Source organism: Neolamprologus brichardi, chromosome 20 (assembly GCF_056152115.1).
Source record: "Neolamprologus brichardi isolate AB-2024 chromosome 20, ASM5615211v1, whole genome shotgun sequence".
NCBI lineage: Eukaryota > Metazoa > Chordata > Actinopteri > Cichliformes > Cichlidae > Neolamprologus > Neolamprologus brichardi.
The window spans coordinates 12,132,664-12,158,652 of NC_142123.1; the positions used below are offsets into that span (position 1 = coordinate 12,132,664).

Below are 25,989 nucleotides of genomic sequence, written 5' to 3' on the forward strand. Positions count from 1 at the left end.
ACATGCTCAGTCCATGGAGATCTCACACCAGCAACCCACAGGACCCAGAGGATCCTCTGTTTAATGCCTACATTGGTGTCTTGGAATGAGCTTACACAATATTACACAGCATTTTGCTGTTTCTTGAGCTGTCTAATTTCAGGAGCGCTCCTCTGTTACTGTGAAGTTCTAGCAAAGACTTGGTCAGATGTCGCGCCTGGGTGCTAGCGATTGATTTCATCACATTGTTGTTGTTGTTGTTGTTTTTATTTTTTGTTTAGTTTTTTTTCCCTACCTGCCGGTGTGTTTGTCAGACTGCCGGAATGAACCAGATGTTTTTTTCTCTGATTGGACAAACCAGCCTCACTTGTTTATACCTAAAACCATATAATCAGTTGGAAACTCTGATGCTGATGGGGTGACAGCAATGTCTCTCTGTTACACACTCAGGAAACTCATTCAGACTTTGCTTATCAGTATGAGAGAAACAGCTGTGTTTATGCTCACACTCACACACACACACACAGAGGAGTGAGGCAGACTGAGGCAGATGGGACATGCTTCATTATAGCACTACATATGAGTGAATTGCTTGATGTTTTATCGTGTGCTCCTCTGACTGCTTATTTAGTCAGACATATGGTAACATGCTGCTATTATGCCATTTAGTTGAATGAAAAAAGGATAAATGAGTTGCTAAGTGCGCAGGCTTTTTCCTCCATTTTCCGTGGTTTAGTAGCCTTTGATCTATTTTAACATTATTGCTCTTATTATGAAAAGCTGTAATCTTGCCTTGGTGTATAAATTGGAAAAGAATTTATTAACAAAGATGTGCTCAGACATGCATGCTGTGCAGAACTTCCCATACTCTGAAAACTATTCCCAAATAATTTTCAGTTATTTTCAAAGAAGCGCAGCACCAACTCTCCTAGTTTCATTGGCACAGCTTCAAGAAGTTTGTTCCAAAAACATTTTTCAGAATTTGTCACAGTTCTCATGTGGATTTATTCATCTCAGTTATCTTCAAGTAATCTCAGACTTACGCCATGATTTTAAGATCAGGGCTATTTGGGGCCTGTACCATCTGTTTTCCTGCTCTGCTATTTGCTCATGATGATTCAGATGCATTTAGAATGGACCGAATCTGAAGTGCTTTAACGTTTTGGACTTTGCCGTAAAACGTTACTCACAAATAATCGCCAACCTTGACCCAGTGTTTGGGAAGAAAAAGATGACAAAGGAGAGAAAAAAGGAAAAAATGTAAACGGTAATGAAGCTAAAGCAAGGGGGGCAAAGAGAAGATGTAGCGAATGACCAGTAAAGGAGGAGGAGAGGGTGCTTAGGAAGTAGGGAGAAGGGATGTGTGCTGCTGAAGGAAATGGTGTGAAGAGAGGTGAGTGACGGACTGAATATAGGAGGAGAAGGAGGTTGTGGAGGCTCGGGTACAGATAAGCCTGCAGGTTGTATCAGTAATTGTCATCTGCAGTGACTGAAATGGTTCTGCATGTAAAGCTATTAGACAGACAGTGCGCTCAAAAGCTCCTTCCCCTAAATGCAGAGTGAGATGGTGAGGCAGTAAGCCAAATGAGAAGGCAGACAGACGGGACGTTTGAGGACTTCTTCAGGTAATCTCAGTTATTACAATTAAAAAAAAAAAGAAGTAAATATTCAAATCTGTCCTACTTTAGTTTTCATCCATCCGTCATCTTCTGCTTCTCATGTCCTTAGGCTGTTGTTTTAAATGCTGAAATTTGTCAATATGGTTTTTTTTTTCTTTTAGAGAATAGCGTATCTTGTAGCATATGTAGCACATTTTTCCCAACAATGACAAAACAGCTGGCAGACAAAGAGAAAAAGAAAATCCCTGAACAAAAACCAAACCAAACAACAGTCTGTTCATCATATTCAATATGTAGCGATCCACATCCTCAAAAGAAAAAGTCCCCTCCAGGGAAAAAATAAAAGGACACGCAGTTCAAGAACAAAAAAGGATAAAAAAACCAAACAAACAAGCAAGCAAACAAAAAACACCCCAAAACAAACCAACCGCATGTTTTACAGTAAAATCTTATTTTTTATTGAGTATTCTGAAAAAGTCACCAAACTTTTCTAGTTACTCCTTCAGTACAAAGCTTGTTCTTTTTAGTAAAACATAGGATTTTCATTTATACCATTCACTGCTAAATTTTGGGGCTTTTTTATGTTTGTGATTTCCCCAAACAAGGCTACTATCCTTTAGGCACTTCAAATGTAAAAGTTGATCTTTTAATAACTAGCTATCTACACAATCATGATACCAGAGGCCTGATTGCATCATTTAAGGTTATCCACGTAAATGCAGGGTTACTGAGAACAGTTCACTTCTTACATCGCTATAGTAACTTGTGCTGCAGACTTCGCCAGTTGCCATTGTTGCTAGCTTTCTTTCCTGCCTTCAGACTGGCTAAAATGTATTAATATATTAGTCTTAAAGAAAGTGCTTAAAGCCAGATATGTTGAACTTACTAGGCTCGGGATATTGTACCAACATCACAGAGACGTTAGCACACATCCCTGTTATTTGTTATTTCTTGCGAAAGAGCCATATTGTAATAATTCACATTCTAGGTTGAATAATGTGCTTTTAGCAGATACTCTTTCTGGTAGAACTGCCAAACTGAGCTCCTTTATAAAGGGGGGTTCATTTTGACAGCACATGTGTTCTAATTGTTGATTTGCTTGACCTAACTAAACTATCCCATCACATGACTGTGCAGACTGTGTGATAACAAAAACATTAAAGATTAAGTGTCAGACAGAAATAAATAAATAAATAAAAAGCAGTCTGCATGAAAACAGTAACTATAGATGAAAGAGAGGAAGAGGAGAAGGGCCAGTGGCCCATTTGTCCCACTCTTTCTTCTGTGTAGTTGGCTGGCTGTAATTATCAGTCAGATTATTATTGAGTGCTAATTTATTGCCTCGCTGGGAGCTATGTGTTAAATAAACGCAGTGGAGTAAATAAAGAGAGGGGGAGAAAGAGGGAGAACAGACTGCTGACGCTATCAGATGGCAACCCAACACACACGCTGCCCACGGGGGAAGATGGAGATGTGTGAGTGTGTATTTATACGTGTCTGTCCCAGACATACTTACAAGCCCAAACATTAGTGCGCCTTGCCCATGTGGTGCGTTGATGATCCATTGCACTGTTAACACTGGGGCACTGAGGCTCTCTTCTTGTTTTTCCTTCTGTACTGGATCAGGGAGTTGGCCCACAATAGTTGATATCACTGTGAGAGACACACTGACTAACAGCTCAACCAGCCACCATCTGTTGTCCCTACAGCTTAACCTCAAAACTGGTACGACTGATGTAGGGAAGAGCTGTTTCAAATATTAAAATATGTATTTTTTCTTTGACAATCATAAAATGAGACCCAACTCTCACAGAGTTACACAACACCACCAATACAAAATACAGAAACTCTTGCCTGATTTAACTTTGGTCATTCTGATCAAACAGCAGTTTTTGTCGTGGTCCTCAGTGGCGATGGAACAAGTCAGGAGTTTACCCAGGACACAACACAGTCTCACCACCGGCCGACTCACCCTGCGGCTTTAACCTCTTCACACCCAATGAACGCTGAGTTGAAGGGAAGCAGGAAGTGACACATTCTTGCAGTTATTTTGGTTTAATCCAGGCAGTTTGACCCTTTGGCTCCAGGAACCTTTGGTTCTAGTAAATGGTAAATGGACAGGTTCTTAAATAGCACTTTCCTACTCTATCTGAGCACTCAAAGCACTTTACACAACTTACCTCATTTAGTCCAGCAACTGGTCTCCTCAGTTCCCAAACATTTATGGACTCTTAACAGAAGCGGAAAATGTGGGTTTATGACATTCCTAAATCATAGTATTCTGGGTTTTTCTTTTTCACCTCTGTATGAGTTGATGTTGTATTTTCTTAAAATCTTTTAGCTGACATGTTTTTGTTGTTAAAGTACACTGTTTTAAATTTGATTCATTTGAATAAGCACAGGCAGGATCCAAAGTGGCCTTCGTAGCTTTAGTGGACTCTGTGTTTCAGAATAGGTTAAATCTTGCTAACAACTTTGTTGTCTTCATTTCTGAGTTGTGTTTGCTTGTTGGGGAAAAAACAAAACAAAAAAACAGTCTTTAACGTAATCACCTGTTATTTCTTTATATTTTGCTTGGGAAAAGAACAATGAAAGTAAAACATAGATGAAAATGTAGTATGCAAGCCAGAAACCATTTTAATGAGTTTGCAATTCAATATTTAGCATGACCATCTCTTTTCTTCAGCTCAGCCTGAACTCTCTTAGCTTTCTTCTGATTGCTTTAAGTAGTCTTAAGTAGTTTTGTTCAGAGCTCTGTCGAGATGATGTAACACTGCATCAGTGATGCTGATGTCCGAGCTCTGGGAAGGCCCGTCCGTGACTGATAGTGTTCCATCGTTTGTTTTTATCCATGTATGGTTTTAGTGCACTGGCAGTGTGTTTGGGACCATTGTGAAGCTAGAAAATGAAGCCGTTCCCAATCAGACGCTTCCCAGATGTTGCTGCGCGGTGATTCAGAATCTCCCACTAGGTTTATGTGTTCTTAATGCTATCAATTTTGATCGATCCACCACTGACTGAAATACAGCTCCAGACCATGACAGAGCATGATTCTAGTTGTAATGCAACACTGAAAGTATCAAATAATCATAGATCATTAGTAATGTATGCTTATTGCGTCATCTTCATTATGAAGTTGAAAAATATTTTATGGCTCAATTTTCCATTAAAAGTTGCCCAAATGTGGCGTATTTGATAGTAAAAGTTGCAGGCCCCTCGGTATAAATAAAGCTTTTAGTTTAAGCTTTTTGTCACTGATCAGAACGGACAGTGGCGAGGATGTTTGCCTGTGGAGTTGGCGGCGTCTGCTTGTTAGTGGCTTGGTTGTTTCTGTTGTTTATTAGGCTCAACCTCTGTAGTCTATTTGCCATGCATGTTTCAGCCTCATGGAGCTACTGTTGAACCTTTAAAACTGTCTTTGTCACTTATTTCTCAAAAAGGGGGGAAAAAAGGGTCTCAGGCTAACGAGTCAAACTGCATTTCAACAATGGGAACTGTTTGGGCGTCCCTGCTAGATTTCAGTTACACTGCCGGATGTTTTTCCTTCTCTTGATCTGCGAGCTCGCTCATTGTTGCTGTGATTTTTGTAATGGTATCCTTGTCATTTTTTTTGTTTCATACTTGTTAGACCTGTCTTCTGTTTTCCCCTCATCATTTCCAGCTCTACCTTCCCTCTCTTACTCCCGCTCGGGTTTTCTGTCTCACATTTTTTTTCCCTGCTGTCTCTAGCTTCTAAGTAGATGCTTGACACCTCCAGCTGTGCTCTGAATTGATTCATATGCAGAAGGTGCCTGGAGAGGGAAGAATATACGATAATACATTTGTAAGCTAATCTCCTGCTTAGCTCATGGCTAGTAACTGCCTTAATCAATTATGCACCTTGTTAATAACTGAAGTTATTTTCCTGCCCTTGCTTACATTTCTAATGCATTTGCTCTTTCTCTTGTCTCTAGTCATTTCTGTCATTCTCCTTTTCTTTTCTCAGCCAGGTATTTTTAGGAATGTTTTAAAAAATACTTCAGGACAATATATTTAAAGCAACATGTAAGACGACGTGGTAAATTTCTCTTTAATGCAAATAACTGGTCAGGCAGCGAAAAGTGTGGCTTTTGTGATCTTAATGGTGCTTTAAAGCTACATTTATTTATTTATTTATTTATGTATTATTCTGTACATAATGTCTGTCTAACCCAAGTTCAGTGTAAAAGAAACACTGTTCTTTGTGATGAGTGCGTCTTCTGTTATCCTAGAAGCACAATGCTTAATATCCCTATAATTTTACCGCGCTATGGACTGTCTCTGCAATTTGAATCCCTTCATTGTTGATTTCAGATGTATAAGCCGATTGTAACTGACATAACACAATGAACAGATGCACTGCGATAGCATTCATTTGAAGGGGTTGGACTGAAATCACCTTGTAAAGGTTTATTATTTGAGTGCCTTGTGTTGTTGGTGAGTCATGTGAAAGCAGTTTCTATTTTCTTTTGCGACTATGGCAGTAACACAAATCCAGTTTCTTTTAAAATTAGTAAAACTCATGCTGCTGTGGCTCAAAGTTTTGGCTGTAACACAGAATTTGATTTTCATGCACTTTGCAGCTTCTGCTGTTGCTGGGGGAAGAAAGGTGCTTTTAGGGACTTTCAATGGTCTAACAGTCTTAGGGTAAATAATGTCAATACCTGCTCATTTTGACCAAGTTTCAGTGTTTGCTGTACAACCCAGTGACCTAGGTGATGTTGTTTTCAAGCCTTGATTATACTCGAGGCTGAGGCCATGATGAGAGTAGTCATACTACTCTCATTCCTGTCATACTACTTTAAATTCTCCTGCTTGGGACCCATTCACAGTTGATGCGTTGTAATATAAATGCTCCATGGACCAGTCTGCACAGTCACAGTAAACTATCAGATGTGGATGCCGCGTGGACCCTTGCTTTCACTGATAAATGACAAAATGTCACTTGGACCCAAGTGGATCCTAGCAGATTCAGGGATGCGGAAAGTGTAAGCAAGGCTTTAAAGCTGGGCAGTCTGTACCCTTGTTAAACAACTGATTAATGTGTAGTTTAAGGTAGTGCTGTTCACTAAAAACAAACTGCAGCGCTGCTGCTGCTAGCGAGAGAAAGAAAGGGAAACACTAGGGAGCTTATTTCTGCCCTTCCACCATAAGCTGAAAAATACTGAATTATCTCAGAGAGCCTCATTCACATAAATGGAAGGATATCATCGGAACCACTAAAAGCGCTTATTTTTCCAGCACTGTTGGTCCCACATGACCTCATAAGTATAGGAGCCAACCATATGAACTAGATGGCTCAGTGTAATGCATTCTTTCAGGACGATTGCTTCTGTAACTAACTTTGAACATCAGTTACATTGGATAGATTATGATTTTAATAGGAAAATTGTGACACTTATTTTCTACCAATGCTTGTTTTATGGAAAATGTATCTGGAATACGTGACTGTTTAAAAAGGTGATAACATTTAAAACTCTCCTTTTTACCTTATTTTGATACCGAACTCATCTTATTAAAATGTTTCCAGTATAGTCATAGCCCATAGTTTTCATGGTAAGAAGGTCACACTTGACTTCTTTACTAAAGAGGTAATTGTACAAAAAGTATGCGCTCAGTTTGCAACGTTTAACTGATTGTTATTTATTAAGTCATTCATTTCTGTAGACACATCTGAGTTTTGCAGTGATGCACACATGCTCAGTGAAACAAAAAGTTAAAGAAGCAATACCTGGAATCTTTGTCATCACACCGTTATCCAGAGGTGTGGACCCGAGTCACATGACTTGGACTCGAGTCAGACTCGAGTCATTAATTTTATGACTTTAGACTTGACTTGAGAAAATGTTCTAAGACTTGTGACTTGACTTGGACTTTTACACCAATGACCTGGGACTTGAATTGGACTTGAACCGGTTTACTTGAAAAGACTTGATATTTCACCCCAAATCTAAAATTTAACACGCATATTATATAGAAAGTGTGCACCATTAATTGAATTCATTCATTCATTTATTCAAACCACACTCGTGAGCTGTGTGCGTGAGCTGTAGCACAGCCAATCAAATTATCCAGATTTTTTTTTAAGAAAACAAAAAACTCTAAAAAATGCTGCAAGGAGTTATTTTTTTCAGGTACATAAACTATGAAGTAGTCAACAAAAAACCGAAATGCAATATGCAAAACATGCAAGAAGAGAGTCACAGACAGAGATGGAACAACTTCCAAAGAACGGTAGTGGTGTTTTGCTTTTTTGCTTTTTTTTTCTTTTGCTACGATGAGATAGCTGACTTCATCTAACTAGCAAATGTTTTCCAGGCTACGTTGGTGATACAGTTTTTTTTTTTTTTTAATGTGTATGATATTTTTGTCATGCGATTTTAAAGCCGGCCCTACAAGCGCATCCAAGAATAACATGCAGCTTATCTCAGAACTGTCGGTGAAAATTATTCTTGGAACTAAGTTTAATTGAGCTGCATTTTATAGAGGTGCAATTTCACAATTTGTGTATATTTTCTAAGTTCATTATTTCGTCATGTGTTGAGAAAAACACAGATTTTACTAGGGATGGGTATCATTTAGGTTTTATCCGATACTGGTGCCAAACCGGTACTTTTGAAACGGTGCCGGTGCTTAAGCGGTGCTCAAACCGGTGCTTAAAGAATGGAGAACAAAAAATTGGTCCAAAAACCTCTCATGTTCAACTGTTTTTTTGTAAAAAGATAACAATGTTAGCCTTTTCTGCAGCTATAGGGCATATATGGTATCATTCTTGGCTGGAAGCAGTGCTTAAACAATGGAAAAAACACAAACTTTGTCCAAAAACCTCTCATGTTTAACTGTTTTCCACTTTTTCTTTGGTCATTTTAGCTTTTTTGGCCAGGGTGAAGGGAGTATCTGCCATCAAACAAGAAGACAGCCGCATGTAGCTATGATGATGTTTGCTAGTTCACCTTACGTACGTTAATGTAATAACGTGGTTAGCCTACTCAACGTAAATTACACACGAACAACATTAAGCTACTCACGCAGAGAAGAACGGCTGCTGCTGCAATCATCATCCGTCATCATTTCTGCTACACTGGCAGGGCTAGGGGCCAGGACTCTCCTCTTCGGGTTTTTGGGGGATGATGCTAACTCCGGGTCCGATAACAGGCACCACACCCGCAGTAGATGTGCTCGGTGTGAGGTCTCGCAGCAAGCTATCAAATACGGCGCATTTCTCGGCTTTTAAAAAAAACGCTATGCGTCGCCAGGTGTTTCATCGGATTTGAGGTGTTACCTCCTTTGACAGTATCACAGTATCAGCTTAAAGCACTTGTTGCAGGCTGCTGAGTTTGCATCTTTTGCTGTGAAGTACAGCCAGACTTTTGACCGCTTCGCCTTGGGCATTTTTAATCTGTAGCTCTGCTCTAAAAGAACGTACGTACCTGGACCCGCCTACTATCCTTGGAAACGTAAAATGATTGGCTAGAATCTAAAGTGTATCACAGCTCAGGAAAAAAAGCACTGAAATAAAGCACCGAAATAAAGCACCGAAATGTGCGCTGCTTTTCGGTCTGGTTACTACCGTTTATGTCAGAACCAGCCATCATGGCACCGGATACCAGTACCCATCCCTAGATTTTACATTTACATGTAAATTACATGGTCTAATATTTACATTTAGCATATAACTGCAACGTTTTTTTTTTTGTTTTTTTTTAAAGACTCGAAAGGACTTGAAATTCAAAGTTTCAGACTTGTGACTTTACTCTGACTTTTACACCAGTGACTTGAGACTCGACTCTGACTTGCCTGACATTACTTGAGACTTGACTTGTGACTTGAGGATAAAGACTTGAGACTTACTTGAGACTTGCAAAACAATGACTTGGTCCCACCTTTGCCGTTATCTAAACCTGTAATGTTAGTAAGCCCATCAGACAGAAACGCCCTCTTTCTGTTTTCTTTCATTTTATGATGATCGATCAGTGTAGCCGCTTACCAGACACATTCATTTCAGTTATAAGCAAACAAGCCAACATTAAACTAGTGATTTAAATAAATGACTCTAAAGATGGTGTTAATATTGATTTCGTGCATTATCGTCATTGATTGTCAAGTTTCTAGCGATCACTCTGACCATCAGCACAGCACTACCTGTGTCACCTTTCTGCTGTTTGACCGTGTGGTCATGGCAGTGTTTCCCAACCACTGTGCCATCGTGACAAATGATCAGGTGTGTCGTGGAAGGTTATCTAGTTTCACCTGAATGGTGTTCTAAGTGACCGACGTGAGTAAAAGGCAGAACAATTACATTCTTTTCCACTAGAGGGCAGTACAACATCTTGCTCCAATTAAATGGGTTGCCAACTGCCAGTAAAACAGAAGACGAAGAAGAAATTACATAGTCATGAGACAGCGCAGCGCATAATAGCAATAAATTAATATTTGAAAAGAAAAAGTAGTCAGTTTGACCTGGGTCCTGGAGAAACCTCCAACCCAGATGACGGCCCTAGCGTGAGTAGTGGTTAAAAGAAAGCAAAAATGGTATATTGGGGACAAACGGAGCTAATTCTGCTATGCCTGGTGTGTGGGGAAAAATGATCAATATGCTTTTTGTGACTTTTTGTTTGGTGGTGTGCTGTGTGATTTTTCTAATGCGAAATATGTGCTGTGGCTCCAAAAGGTTGGGAAACACTAAGTTATGGTGACTCTGATTTAGCATTTCCGCGTTGCCAGTTCAAAGATGGATCGAGCTAAGTATTGAAAGCAAAGGTGCTGTGCGGTGCTTAATATTGCTCTAAATACAGTCAAAAATAAGATTTAGACTTGGAGATGCTGATTTAGTTGTGGCTTTTTGTCTGTAGGGGGAAAAAAAAGCATCATTGGGTAACAGACATGAACGGACAACGTCAGGTACCCAACAGAAAAATGGACAGACTCAATAAACATCAGTGTGTATACTTGAGTCATCCTCTTTAAGTGTATCATGGTGTGGTGCTGCGGTGTGTTGTGTGTAAAGCCACGCTTGGCTGGCTGTTATCTACCATAGACTTGCAGGTCCCTGGAGGGACACCAGAGGAGTCATCTGATTCACTTTCAGCCTCGTCTCTGACTGCAAATTAAAACGGGACCAACACAGACAGACACAGATAGAAAGGAGTGCAGCTTTTTTCTTTTTTCTTTCTTTTTTTAATTAAATCTCTTCTGATTCTACCTAATCCCCACCAAACCGATACTTGTCTAACATAGAAAATGAACACATGAACAATTTCAGTCTCTCTTTTCACCTGCATTAACATGCACCAGCTGCAGCCTTTCACCCGACAGTGGAAGCGTCTCTCCCGTCAGAAGCCCTCTCGCTCTTTGTCTCTCCTCAGTTAAGGTCTGTTTATGAAACACAGACGATTGGCTCTGATTTGATTTGGCGTTCAGCAGCCCTGATAATTATGATGAATCTTCCCCCCGCTGTACGTGTGTGCATGTGTGCGAGTAGACGCTCTTCACCTCAGTTACTTGCCGGCGCTGCTGCTTTTCAGTGCCACTGAGATCTGAGACCTGCGATACAAGAGCTTTAAAAATATTGATTGGCATTAATTTGCCTGGAGCACCAGATGTGTAAGATTTAGTGCATCAGGGCACTTCAGATAGTGACAACCCGTCAATCTCAATGATAGTTTGCAGGTATTATATTTTTCTACATATTGAGTTTTTCAGTGTAACAAATGCACCCATCTGGTGGTTTTTGAACTTTAAAAATCATGTGTGATGTTGTAGTGTTTATAGCTAATTATATACAGCTTGTCTAATGTGGAAACTTCATATATATGGCTTTTGCCAGATGCTACAAGCTTCATACTAAGGAAACATATCCTGATATGACAATCATAAAATTCTCCTATTTCATTATATAATCAAATAGTGATATGAATATATAGTGAGTGGAACTTGCGTTGATGGTATAATTTGGAAATGCTAGCACTAACAAAAAGATAGGAGGTTAAAATTTAGAGAGGCAAGGTTGAGAAGGTTTGGACATCTGGATAGGAGGGGTGGTGAAGATGTTGAACACAGAATTTTAAATATGGCGCTGCCAGGCAGGAGGGAAAGAGGAAGATCTTAGGGGATGTGAGGAAAAGAAGACATGCAGAGGGTTGATGTGACAGAAGAATGCTAGGGATAGCATGAGACGGAGGCAGATGATCCACTGTGGTGACACCAACGTAAAGCAAGCAGCTGAAAAAAGATGATCTAGGAGATCAGACAGAATGGCAGGGGTCTCGCTCCCACTTGTTCAGAATGGAACCCCTTATGTTTCTAGAGAAAGCATGTGGCTTTCTTCATAGTCTGTGGAAATGCTGCTGTTGTGGTGGGAATGGCGATCTAAGAAGAGAGATTTGGCTTAAAGCTTTTCTAGGTGTTTAGAGTCACCTGTGTTTCCTCCCAGTTTGCAGTCTGTGTGTCCAAACGCTGTCCCCATGTTTATTTGCCTTTCTATGAAACTCTGCTTTGGCAACAGTGGGAAAGAAAAACTCCCTTTTAACAGTAAGAAACCTCTGTCAGAACCAGGCTCAGGGAGGGACGGCCATCTCCCACGACCGGTTTGGGTTGGCAGGGGGGTGGCATGCTGAATTCAAATAGCTAACATGATTCAGATTGTCTGAACATTGCAGCTTTTCCTTTAATGCAAAAGAAGACAAATGAATCTGTCTTGGAGGCCTGGGTCATAAATAGCCTGTTTCTTCATTAAATTAGTTTAACTGGTGAATTGTTTTAAATTAACAAATTGGATCATACAGATTTATGACACTGGATGCCTAATTAAAAGCAGAATTGGTGGATCTGTTGTGATCCTGCAATTCTGGTAGAAGCTAATTAGCCTCTGGTTCAGATCATCTTATTGTGCTAAAAGGCCAATGTGCCAATATCAGTGAACAAGCCACATGTGTGCCAAACATCAGTATCACTGCATCTAAAATGGAAACCTGTATTTAGTTAAAGACTAAACATTTGGAACAATAATATGTCTTTAATCTTTTATTGATATTAGTTGCACATTAATGTTGTTTTATTCAAGAAATGCAGGTTAAATATACAGTTATATGATTGTTCTACATTCTCAAAACATGTTGTGCTAATCTGGAGCTGTGGAAATGACAAAAAACATGTATTATGTTCAGAAATGTTTAATTATACTTGATACATTTGGTGTTACAAGGTTAATCTTTTGCAAATTCCTATTGAATTGTTTACTTTTTGTTGGAGATGAATGTGATTGCATGCATGTTTCTTGGGGGAATCTAATCTGATCGCCTATGCTTTTGATTACATGAATTACTGGTCCTTACGGTTTGTGCTTCATTCTCTCTCTTTCATCTTTCTCTTTTTATCCTGCTTTGTTTCTCTTCCTCCTTCGCTCTTTCTCTGTCCCCCAACATATCTAGCCTGCAGATGAGATAGAATCAATGGTAAGCTTCATTCTGACCTTCAAAAATTCAGTCTCTCTTTTGTCCTTTCCATCTATCCCACTGCTTTCTCTCAGTGTTCCCTATTGTGCTCTTGCACAGGCTACAGGTCACTTTAAAACAAAATCGAAATTACCATTTATGTGTTGATTAGAGTCATTCTTAATCATTTCTGTTGAGCTGAAATCCTTGACAGCTGGAAGAGTGAAATATCTCTAAATTGCAGCATCTCGTGAATTAAAAAAAAAAAAAGAAGAAGCAAAAACAACTTTGATTTGATTGAATTCAAAGCAAATTGAACCCCTCCTTTCCCGCTTCCTTCCTTCCTCCTTATTTTTTATTTTTATTTTTTAAACACACTCACTATTCTAGGCTCTTCATCTATTCTCAGTTTAATGCTCCTCCAGCCCTTTCATTCAAATATTCACATACCTTCTTCCTACTTTTAACAGTCCCTATTCATTCTTTTATCTCCATTGCTTCCGTTCTTTGTTTCATTACTTTGACCTTGCTTTCTTTATACACATGGCAACATTTTTCTGCTGTATAAATATATAACTCCAGTGCTTTGTTAGTCACAAAGCACTGGAATAAAATCACATTTTGTTACTATAATGTATCAACAGCAGTTTCTCTATGGCTGTAACAAATAATTGATTTCTTCAGTTGGTTAATTCAGTGCTTTTTAAAAGAAAATGCCAATATTGGCCCTCATTTACAGTAATAACTATACGTACATACAAATCTGTGTATGTAATCATCCATACAAAAGTTTCACAGACAAATCATTGATTCATCAATAATTTATCAATAAATTTGTTTGTACTTAACAAAAGAATAAAATCCTGGCTGTCTTAGGAAATGTACATCTAAGTCTTTGAAATAAATGCTACTACTACTTACTAGTAATAATGATGATAATAATAATAATGATAATATGAAGAATAAGGCCATTATCTATAATTTTCTGACATGCCGTAAGACATGTTCAGAATTAATACAAAAAAATTCAATTGCATTTAAAGGAAACAAAATGGAAAGGTGCAGGCTTACAGTTTAAATTTAAACCTATTCCTCATCATTCATTAAAAACATCAAACACTCTTGTCTGAAAGAATAGTTTCAGCTTCTTCAGACTTGGAGTTTCTCCTGCTTCCTTGCCTCAGAGGTGCAGGCTTTTTATGCTTCACCAGGAGAGAAATGGGGTCAGTATGCAGCTCGCGTAAGTCTGTTGGTTCAGAATGATTTAGATTTTTGAATTTACGCTCAGTAGTAAGTGCAAAATAGGCCGGTGCGCACGTTTCCTAAATACAACAATGATTGTATGCACTTGTTTTTTGCACAGGGTAAGAACGTTTCCATGCACGTGTTGGTAAATAAGGGCCATTGTCTTTGCAGCTTTTCTTGCATTTCTCTTGTGTCTCATGTCTCTTTTGCGAGCTATGCTCCCTTTTCCATTTTTCTGTCTGCTCTATGTCTCCGACACAATTTTTTTTTTTTAATTAATTAATTTTTTTTTTGCTGTCATTTAGTCACTGTGGTGTAGATTTGCATGTGTATGCATGTCTGTCAGCATGCTTGCACTAAATTGCACTTGTTCATGTTTCTTTGTGTGTAACTGCCATCTTGCAGCTTCAAAACTACTTGTAAATAACATGGTTGGATGTAAGATGGTGCTTATGGGAGGGAGTAAAAGAGAATCCACGGGTGAATAAACAGAGGGGTGCAGGTGAAAAGAAATAAAAGATAAAAGTCCGATTTGAGAGCTGTGATTATATATGGCATTTTTTTTCTTTTTGCTTAATCGATACCTTAAAGCTGGACTTTGCACAGAGAAAGGACAGAGGACTTGTGTGTACCTGTATCACTGATATTGTAGGGACACATCTGTTTACACTGTCACACTGTGAAGACTCTATTTTCTTGGGAGACAAAATCGTGTCCCCATCTTGAGGCTGTTAAATCTTAGATTTAGAAGATATGTTAAATTTTTTTACTGCACTAAGTCACACGCTGATCTGTACTGCATCCATTTGCCAGTGCTGTATTTGTACAGTGGTGTCCAAGAGACTCAGACCAGATCAAGACAAAACAGAGAACATATTCATCCATCCACTTTCTGACACTTATCTAGGGTCAGGGGGCAGCAGTCTATTCATAGTAGCCCAGACCTCCTTTTCCCCAGCTTCCTCCTCCAGGCATTTCAAAGCCATGTCCTAGGCCTGCCCCAGGGCCTCCCCCTGGTAGGATATGCCCAGAACACTTCACTCAGGAGGTGCCCAGCAGGCATCCTAGTCATATATCTGAACTCCCTCACCCCTCCCTCCCCCATTCCCTCTCTAAGGGAGAGCAGAGCCGCCTTTCAGGGGAAGCATAACAATCTCATTCACAGAGTCTGACTCAAGTAAATAAAATGGGAGCCACTGTTCACCCATCACAAGTATGGCTGTGCCCCAAGTTTCCAGCTGAACATGGCTTGCTATACTTTCAAAGTGAGAATAAGAGGCAGAGTGCCCAAAGTTGGATTGTTATTCTAAGCAAAGATTTCTCAGCATCGAATAATGCAGAGGTGAAATGTATCTACTTGAAGCTAACTAATTATCTTATCTTGTTTTGTCCATACAAAAACATAATTGATCACAAGCGCAAGGGAGATATATGTGGGCTGTTTCTTGGCTACAGGAACTGACTCCACAAGAATATATGATGTAATGCATTAATTAGTAAGCTTTCAAAGTATTTTTGGTGTCAAACTGTCCTTCAGTGGGTTAAAACTGTTGCATCCAAGGGACAGCTAGCCAAACTAGGAGTGACCGCTTAATCAACATGTTCATCAAAATTCTTTTTATGGAAAGATCACAATGCAGCAACATAATGAACCCAAACATACCATACACACCGGTCCTGGTGCTTCTTGACCTTTGCAAGAAATACAGGCACCGGAATCTGACCCCAAAGAAAATTGAGAGTACTTGGACACTGAGAGAATTCTTCACATTACAAACACTTTTTGCTAGAAGGTCCTGAGTTTTACTCCACCATCTGTCCAAGACTTTTGTGTGGCATGTTCTCCCCGTGGGTTCTCTCCAGGTACTCTAGCTTTCTCCCACTGTCCAAATACATGCATTTACTGGTGTTAGGTTAAATAGTGATTCTGAAATGCCCATAGGTGTAAATATGGCTGTGAGTGGTTGTCTGTCTCTTTGTATTAGCCCCAAAGAATTCAAAGAAACCACAAAAAGCCAAAAATTGACAAAACATTTATGACCATGATGAGTGTTGGTAACCTTTTTTTCACAGCTGTATAAACTACAATTTAGGTTACCAGTATTTTTATGTTAAATGATAACAACATATCTTTCCATGTCAGTTACATTGACAAACCACTGCCTAAAATGTTATAACTATAATCTAAGTAAGTTTATCCTGGATTCCATGTTTTTTGTTTTTTTTCATCCACTGTTCTGTTTGCATGCATGTGTATTTTTACTTGCAGGTTCAGCAGCTACAGAAGAAAGACTCACAGCTGAAAGCACTGGATGCCTTCTACAAGGAGCAACTGGCACAACTGGAGAAGAGGGTAAAACATTTGCACAATCACACAACTAACACATAAACAGGTTTCGAGCAGCATCATTTTAGGTTTCACTGGCTTTTAAAAACTCACATGGTTGCAGTCTTTTGCAAACCAAGTTATATGGGTGTACAGACATGGGCAGACTTGATGTACACGCGTACATAAATATGGTCGAGCAACCAGAATTCAGTCAGTTAAGTGACTTTGGTGCATCAACATGGCAATAAAAGGTGGAGTCGGCCTGCTATTAGTTTTGGACTGGGCCAAGTTGTAATAAAGAGATGATTAACTGTAATAACTCTCCAATGCCATAGATGTTAAGGAGAAATTAAAATGCACATTAAGCAGAGACAAAAATCAGAAATTCCTCCACAAATGGTGACCTGGTTGCTATAGGATGGCAGTTTACTGCAAAATGACATAAGCTCTTGGCAAGTTTGTTTTTATATAGGCATGTAACCAGAATACAACCAGCTGACTTTATTGCAAAGAGACCTAACATAGATAAGTCGGCACAGACAGACTCAGACTGCTTGCAAGCCTTGGTCAATCTGCCTGAGCGATTAGTCTGAGTCAGATTTGGAGACGGCCTCCCACCAGATGACCTGTGCAGTTGCCATGCACTTGAATGGGTGGTTGCACAAACAGTGTTGGAAATGGTCAACCTCTGGGTGACCACTTGGCGAATAGTGATCGCAAAAAAATTCAATCCAATCACCAAGCAACCAATTTTTCCTCATTGCAATGAGCTTGCCATTCGCTTTTTACTCTAGCGCAGTGGTTCCCCAGACTTTTTTCGCTGGGTCCCCGTTTGTTTTACAGAAAAATGTTCACGCACACACACGCACGCACGCACTAACACATCCTCCAACCACACACACCCATATTTTGCTCAATTGCGGTTTATTTCACACCTCAAACATTTAGTAAACAATTAAGCAAATACAAGTAAACTGCAGGTAGTAAGAAAATAAACTACTAACTCTTTTACGCTACGTCCACACCTACACGGGTATTTTTGAAAACGCAGCTGTTTTGTCCACACGTAAACGGCGTTTCAAATCACCGAAAACGGAGATTTTTTAAAACTCCTTTTTTGCATTTACGTGTGGACGAGGAATACAGAGTTCGTCACACAACGTCAAAGGTATGTACCTTTTTCACGTCAGCTGTGCACCACGTTGTTGCTTACATGAGAGGAAATGCAGAATGGCAGATAAACAGTATTTTGTCTCCATCTTCAGGTTTTACAGTCTTACATATAAACACGCAGTTACTGTCCCTCTATTTAGAAAGGCAGAGGCGTCACGGTGTGATTATTTTACATGTAGTTGTTGTTTTCCTGTGTAATAATATTCAACATTGCTATCAATAAATTTTTCAGGAAAATGTGCAAAATGGGTTTAAAAACATAAACAACTGTGGGACACTGTTTGTCCGTGATTTAGACAGGGGGAACAAATCGTGGCAGGATCAGCCTGATATTATTTGTATCCCACTGTAACTGTACTGTATGAAGAGCTAACATCTCCAAAATGTCAGGAGTAGTTAGTCATTACAACAAGTGTTTGTGAACTAAAAATCAAGAATGTGGGATACTGTTTGTCCGTGATTTGAAGAGCCCAGCGCTGCTCCCGACGCAGGGAAAACCAATTCTGCAGGAGAGACCTACCTTGGCACTTATGCAGGTGAAACCAAAGGGAAGACTTGCTTCACCATACTTTCTAGTCTTTGGCTTAGAATGAAGTTGGTTTGGAAACATATTCAGCTATGCTTCATCTCCTGCTTTGCGTTTGTGTAGGCGCCCTGTGCTAGCAGTGTCCAAGCGTTGGGTTTTTGTTTTTTTGTTTTTTTTCCCTTTTCATGCCGTGCCCCCCCTGGAATGGGGGCGGGCCCCACACTTTGGGAAGGTCTGCTCTAGCGTGAGTGAGCCATTATGAAAATCATGTGCTGAAGCATGAGCACGAAGTGGAAACACACTTTTATGTGGACATATTCAACGATATGATCCGCATGAATGCATATATTTACTCAGCAGCAACATTATGACAGACAGTAAATTGATATAAATGATCTCCCAGGTTTGTGAGCAAACAAATGCATCTACAGTAGATTTAACCTGACTGATACAGCAGAATTCAATGCATAAAAAGTGTGTAGCAGAAGCACTCCACCAGGTGTATCTGTAAATGTGATTCAAAAAAAGGAAACAAATTTGAGCCAGCCTGAGTATCTCCAGAGAGCCCTTACAAGCCCTTGCGTTGCCTTTCATCTTTCGGTCTGACATTTGCCAGGCAGAAGAGGTGTGGTTTCAAGTTAAATCTCAGCCTCACCGGGCGCCACACAAAAAGGACCTTTTCGCGGTCTCTCTGGGAGAAGCACTCCTCTGTACTTCAGACTGACAAGACCTTTATAGGACATTATGTGTAAAATCCAAGTATTATGTTCTGTTTACCATGGATAATTCAAGCTTGATGGGGACAGGGTGGTGGCAGTAGACAGAGCCACATGGGACAACTGTAACATTGGAGTGTCATCATTCCCCTGTGGCTGAGTGGACACTTTACAGCCACTCTGCTGCTGTGTTACATTTTCTTTTGTTTATTTGTGATTGCTAATTGAGATTTCTTTTCTGTTTTCCAAGTTTGGAATAGGTGATCCTTTAGTTTTAAAGATTTGTGAGCATTTGTGTGGTTGTATGCATGTGAGTAAAGGTTATGTTTAGTGCGCCATAAGCCACAATAAGCTGATAGAGTTACTGACTTGGGCAATAGGCAAGGCAAGGCAAGTTTATTTATATAGCACAATTCAACAGCAAGGTGATTCAAAGTTCTTTTACAGAGACATTAAAAAATAAAAACAAATAAAAAGCATGATTTAAAAGGGGGGGGGGGGAGGAACAGTAGATAAAATCAGTAGTTAAAATGTAAGTTTTGAAATTTAAGCTTAAAAGTAAAACAGTGTGGATTTGGTGCTTTATTCAAATGCATACAGGTGAGTCTTCAATCTGGAATTAAATAAACTGAGTGTTTCAGCTGATCTGAGGCTTTCTGGGAGTTTGTTCCAGATATATGGAGCATAAAAGCTGAATGCAGCTTCTCCATGTCTGGTTCTGACTCTGGGAATTGATAAAAAAAAAATAGGCTTTATTCTGCTTGGTTAAATCTGAAGTTAGGGATTTTTAGGAAGTCCAATTCTTTCTGGCTAGCCTCTTTGCTGAAGACAAGAAAGAGTTCTTTCTTTCTTTTTCCCGATTGTGTTCCTGTCTAGTTTAAATAACAGAAGGACAAACGCAAGCAGGCTTAAACCACCACAGCACAAAATCTGTATTCCGTTTACCACGCAGTCAACCTAAATAATCATTTATTACCTTGATGAATAGTCTCTACACATATTTGAATTAGCCACACACAGAGGTCTTGGTGTCAGATGCTTGGCTATTTGTGTTAGTCTCATTAGTAACAGGTTGGGTTTGCAGAGGGAGTAGAAGAGTGGCAGGCTGGCATACGGGTGGCACAAGCTGTGTTTACTGTAGAGCTTAGGATGTTTACAGACAGTCCTCAATGTGTGGGTATGTGCGTCAGGCAAAGGAAGAGGGAGATGTTTTGCATGCATACTGTATATTCAGGTGGATGTGTGCAGTATATGTAAATTCACGGGTCTATCTGAAAGCTCAGTGTGTTTGCAGACTACACTAGCAGTCACATAAGAGACTGGTCAAAGTGTTCTTGATGCCTGATGTTCAGTTTTCAGTAGATGTGAATAATGATGAGTTAAGCAAAGCTTAGCTAGGTTTATGTTAATGCATTTGTGTACATTTCATATGTGCCGAGAAATTAAAAGAAGGATTTGTTTGTCATTTGCAAATACCTGAGTGGTGTAAGATCAAGCTCTCACAATGGTTATGACTATTAATATCTTTGAACATACTCTGGAAAGGGATTTGTCAAATACAAAATGTTTGACATGTAGCTTAGTCTCAGTTTTTGGTGACAAAGAAAAAAAAAAAGCTAAAATATTTACTGTAGGGTATTGCTTTTGCTTTTAAAGACACAAAACATAGTATTTGAACTTTAACTGACCCTAAAAGTCTTGTTTCATCTTAACGAATTGCTCAAGAAAAATCGTTTGCCACTATTTTGACAATGTCAGGAGCGACTTAACTGGATAACCTGATTGAAGTGTGTCTGTCTTTCATTTGAGAAAATCAATACTAACATTTATCTGCCGTGGAAGCATATCTTTTGTTAGTTCTGCAAGCACTTTTTTAATATCTCCCTAATTCTTCCTTTATTTCCCCCCTTCCTATTTCTCTCACTGGTGGTCTTGCACTCTCTGTCACACTCTCCTGTCACAGTATGGAGTATTGTTTGAAGCTGGTGGAAATAGAGCATACAGAAGGAGATAATAATCCTCCTCCAAGTCTGACAGGTTGCTTGACAGGCTGTCAGCAGGGGCCTCTATGTAGTGCACCAGAAATATCTGCACACTTAAACGCACACTCACTGCTTCACTCCAAATCATTCCAAAGGCAGTACCTTTATTCCTGGCCAAACAGAGGCGGGAGAATATTTTGGACGGCATGCACACAGACACACACTGCTGTGTTTTCATTATTTCAGAGGTCAGTACATTGACTTTGATTTATTGTCTGGAGATTTACCATAACCCTACATCTAACGTGTTAGCTGGTCATGCTAGCAATGAACGTTGCCTTCTTAATGAAATAAATTTACAATATTAGAACTTTTTTTCTAGACATTTTTTATAACAGATTTTCATGACAGATTTATATCCCCACAGCAGGTGGAATATAAGCACACACATATGCAGGTGTAAACATATAGATCTTTATACATATACACCCACATTGACGCTTACTGTATGTGTGATCCCAGCGCAATGGAGCCGTGCTGCTGTTCTGATCAGACCTCGAGTACTGCATTAAAAAAAAAAAACACCCTCCGCTTTTTTGCTGTGTTGCACTTTCTTATGGAAACACATACACTCTGGGCCTTATGTAAACCAAGTCGAACTTTAACGCTTTCATCCTGCAAAAAGCTGTCTGCTCAATATGCGGCAGCGAGGGCTTCGGATCTGCTTATTAGTTGAGCTTGTTTGCAGTATTTCCACTGAGGCTGCACCCATCTGGAGATGAAGATAGCAGTTTCATAATGAGTTAATGTTACTAAACATTGCAGAGTTGTGGTTAACATTCCAGTTGCCTCATTATTCTTCCTGAGCAAAAGGAGCACTGCTATAACTGTGGTAAACACACACCATTAAATCCAGCCAGCAACATTCAAGTATGCAGTGTCCAGAAGAAGGCATAGTGAGACTGAAAAAGTAGAAAAATGATTCAAATAAATGTTTTTCTTTTCTTTGTTTTTGTTTTGCAAACTTTGGTTGTTGACTAAATGTTACATGCTGTGCTTTTATTCTGTATTATGTTATATAACCATTCAGAGAAGGTGGTAAATTACACAAGGATATAACACGGAATAGAACACGATCCCCAATTATTAAAAAAAAATATCTAATACATATATTTTAAATGTTTTTGGACAACATTTTAGCTGAATTTAACATTTGTAGCTTTTGTGTGACATGATCCCGCTATTAAAACAGCTGTAGCTGTACAGCTGCATAACACTAGGGAAATAGTAGTTTCGAGACTGTGGGACCACCCAGATTATTCCGACCATATGCAGCAAACTTGCCATCATTTTGACCTCGTCATGCAACAACAGCAGCAGTGATGAAGAAGATCAGGTTAATTTTATCAGTATAAGTAAGATTTCACTGAATAAGTATGTACGCTATAGGGCTGTTTTTTTAGTTTTGCAATGTTTTAAAACTATTTTGTTATAGGTAGCAAAGTTAAAATGTACATTAGAATTCATTATACAGATTGTAATAAAGGATGCAGCACAAACACACAATAGCAAACATATCTAAATAAACAATATGTTCTTAGGTAAGCTGGCTTGCTACCTTTGTTGTTTGTTTTACATTAAATTCTATGCGATCAAAATGACATGCTCAGCGGTTCTACGTGTAAGTGGTTGAATTCATTTATTTTCCCCTCCTGCTTGCATAGAGGTTGCCTTGATGTTTTTACTCTAGTGTGACTGAGCCATTAGAATCTGAGCAGTTGAAAGAAGTACAAATCATTCCCAAACATTGCCCTTACTCACATAGAGAAAACAGCAAGAGATGGTTTGCTTCAAGTGCATTCTCAATATTAGAAACTATTACTTTTGGTGTTTGTGCTGACCAGGAGACCCACTCTGAATCCACTGAATGCAAACCTGTTCTGTTCCCACATAGATGACAAAATATATTTATTTAAAGATATAGGTCACACATACATGTGCATATAAAGAAAATGTCATGTAGGCCCACACATAGTCCAGGGTTAATGGTGTGAAACCATTAAAGATTATTTTGTGTTGTTCAGTGAATGCTGTTGCTGCTCTCAGATCAGTGTAACATGAAGTGGGAGTGTGTGTGGGTTAAAAGACTGCTTGTTTTACAGGTGGATCAAAGGGTGTGTGTTGTGTGTGCGTGTGAAGAGTAATTTTGCCACCTACTTCTGGATCAGTGTTTGTGATATCTCCTGGTATAGAAAGAAAAAGCATCTACATAACTGCGTTTGACTTCAGTGTTCCCAAACCACCAAATTTAAGAAATATGTTCCCATAGTTACGGGGGTAGTTGTAAACATGTGTAGACAGCTGGGGAAAATGGCTGCAATCATCATCAGCAGAGGAGCACAAATCTGTTTGGACTGATGACAGTAAAGTACAGCTGTTGCCACCTTTCACAGCTAACAAGCCTGTTGGCTCACCACTGTTATTTATTCTTTTTATCCCTGTGCCATGCATATGTGTGTGTTCTCCTCAATTCTATACACAGCCGACACTTTTGCCAACGCAGTTTAGATGGAAAAGATGCACAGAAAAAAGGAAGAGATGCTTTAATAAACTGCAGCATTGGTGCGATTTTGAGGCCAGCTATTCAGGCTGAAGTATAGAAGAAAAACTGACAAAAGGTTGCTGGGTTGAATGGTGTACAGGGCAGAGAGCAAGTGAACATAATGAGCAACCAGTGGGGGAGAAAAAAGGGTAAATGGCAATTAAAGCTTCAGGTGGCCTGTTAGTTGTAGCCAAATCCCTTAAAACTGAATGACGCAGATTTAGCTGTGTCAAATCCTGTCAGTCTGTGAAACATTTTACATTGATTGCTCCAGTTTTTTGGTTCTTGAAAAAATACTTGACTTAAATACTTGGATATCATGAAAATGAAAACTCATTTTGAAGATTTTAACAATAGTTGATCAGAGTTGCATGAAGTTTGTTGTTTTTTACCAGAATTTTGTTTTAATGTCAGCTACCACTAGCTGGTGGCAGTAATGCACATATACTAAAGTAAATTGTTTACCAACCTCCAGTTAAATAACACGAATGGATGTACCATGCAGTACTTCCTGGTATAGATTCCATATGGATATAATTTCCACGTCTGAAAAGTAAAGCCAGTGTGGAATAACTTTAGACTTTATTTAATAATAATAATGGATTGCATTTATGTAGCGCTTTTCGAGACCCTCAAAATGCTTTTCAATTCCACTATTCATTCACTCTCACATTCACACTCTGGTGGAAGCAAGCTACAGTTGTAGCCACAGCTGCCCTGGGGCAGACTGACAGAAGCGAGGCTGCCATATTGCACCATCGGCCACTCTGGCCAACACCAGTAGGTGGTAGGTTAAGTGTCTTGCCCAAGGACACAATGACCAAGACAGACAGAGCAGGAGATCGAACCGGTAACCTTCCAGTTACAAGATGAGCTTCCCAACCCCCTGAACCATGGTTGCCCTGCATTTTTATGAGTTTAAGCCCTCATTGACTAATTTCAACTCTTACTGAATACAACATGATGGTTTCTTTTCTTTTTATTGTAATTGTCTTGTTAGAATCAACGAGGAGGTTAAAGTGTAAGAAACAATAAGCTCATGTTCTCTGGTCCATTCCCCCCCCCCCCCCCCCCCCCCCCCCACACACACCTTTGACTACAGTGTGCATACAGTGAGCAGTTTAACCTGTAAAATGTTTTATTTTATTTTAAACTGATCATGGCCTGTCTTCCTGTTATAGCTGCTAAAATCACCTTGTGGAAACTGTCAGTGGTATCGCTTGTTAGGACACATATTCTACTTACTATACGTTTGTTATAAACTTCACAGTTTATTCATTTTTGATTTGTTTGTTGTTGGGTTTTTTTTTCTTAAATCCTTTCAATTCTGGATTTTGGTTCAAAATTAATGGAAATACAAACAGAAATCTGTTGCTCAGTCTAACCAGTTGATAGAAGCTAATACACGCTTTATAGCTGGTTAGAATTAAGTTGAAATATAAAGGTAAAAAAAAAAAAAATGGTGGGGTCAATTATGGTTCAGTAAAAATGGATTTTGACATAGTCTTGGACTAAAGTTCTGAATAGTGCAACCAGTGTTTGAGAATTTTGCTTTCAACTTATGCAAAATTGGTGGATTGCTTTGCAGCTAGTGTCATGTCATCACGTCATCTTGGCAAGCACAGTTAAACAGTATGTGTGAGTTAATCACCGATGATAATGAAGGAATGATGAATGGTGGAAAGTAACTCCAATATTATGCGTAATCTGTGGAAGGAGGGGCAAACACATGTTTAAAAGTGGAAGAAAAAACGGAGTGGAGGAAGGATGGTAATGAGAAGGAAGGAGAATGATGACGGTTAAGCACTGGTGTAAGAAAAAAGAAAAGCAGGTGCTGGAAAATAACTCTCCCTTTATACCATGGTCCAGGTGAATACTTGATTTTTGCTGCAGGGTGTCTTTTGACAACAGGGACACAAATGATTACAATTTCTTACAGCGCAACACAATGCTAACATCAGATTAGTTACAAAAATGAGAGACTTTGAACTGATCCTTAGAAATCGCATAATGATAATACCTTAGCGTGTTAGCTGTCCACAGCTACTTTATGCTGAAAGGGGAAAATCTCTCCTGTAGTTCATTAAATCCTTGCAGCCATCTGACGCAGCAGTACGGATATGTTGATAAACCTGCTGCCTGTGATTCAAGATGCTACACTGAAACACAGGGCTACTATGCCAGGCCAACAACGCTGTGTTTCTTGCTTCGGTCACAAGAAGTGCCATTGATTACTTTGAAATAATCATGTTTCTGTACACTTTAAATATATATTTTTACCCATTTATGCTGAAGATAGTGATAGATATACTTGAATTTTTATTGAAGTTTTTTAGAGGCGCTCATACTCACTGATGATAAACTGATG

At 39.3% G+C, this 25,989-nt stretch overlaps 1 protein-coding gene across 2 annotated transcripts in view; it reads left to right on the top strand.

Moving 5' to 3' along the window:
• chchd6a (coiled-coil-helix-coiled-coil-helix domain containing 6a) overlaps positions 1-25,989 on the top strand; it is a 75,291-nt gene that overhangs the window by 12,667 nt on the left and 36,635 nt on the right. For both annotated transcript variants that reach the window (XM_006785275.2, XM_087834083.1), the window contains exon 5: positions 16,563-16,646. In XM_006785275.2, the coding sequence (XP_006785338.2) occupies positions 16,563-16,646 (84 nt within the window). The remainder of the gene's footprint in view (positions 1-16,562; positions 16,647-25,989) is intronic.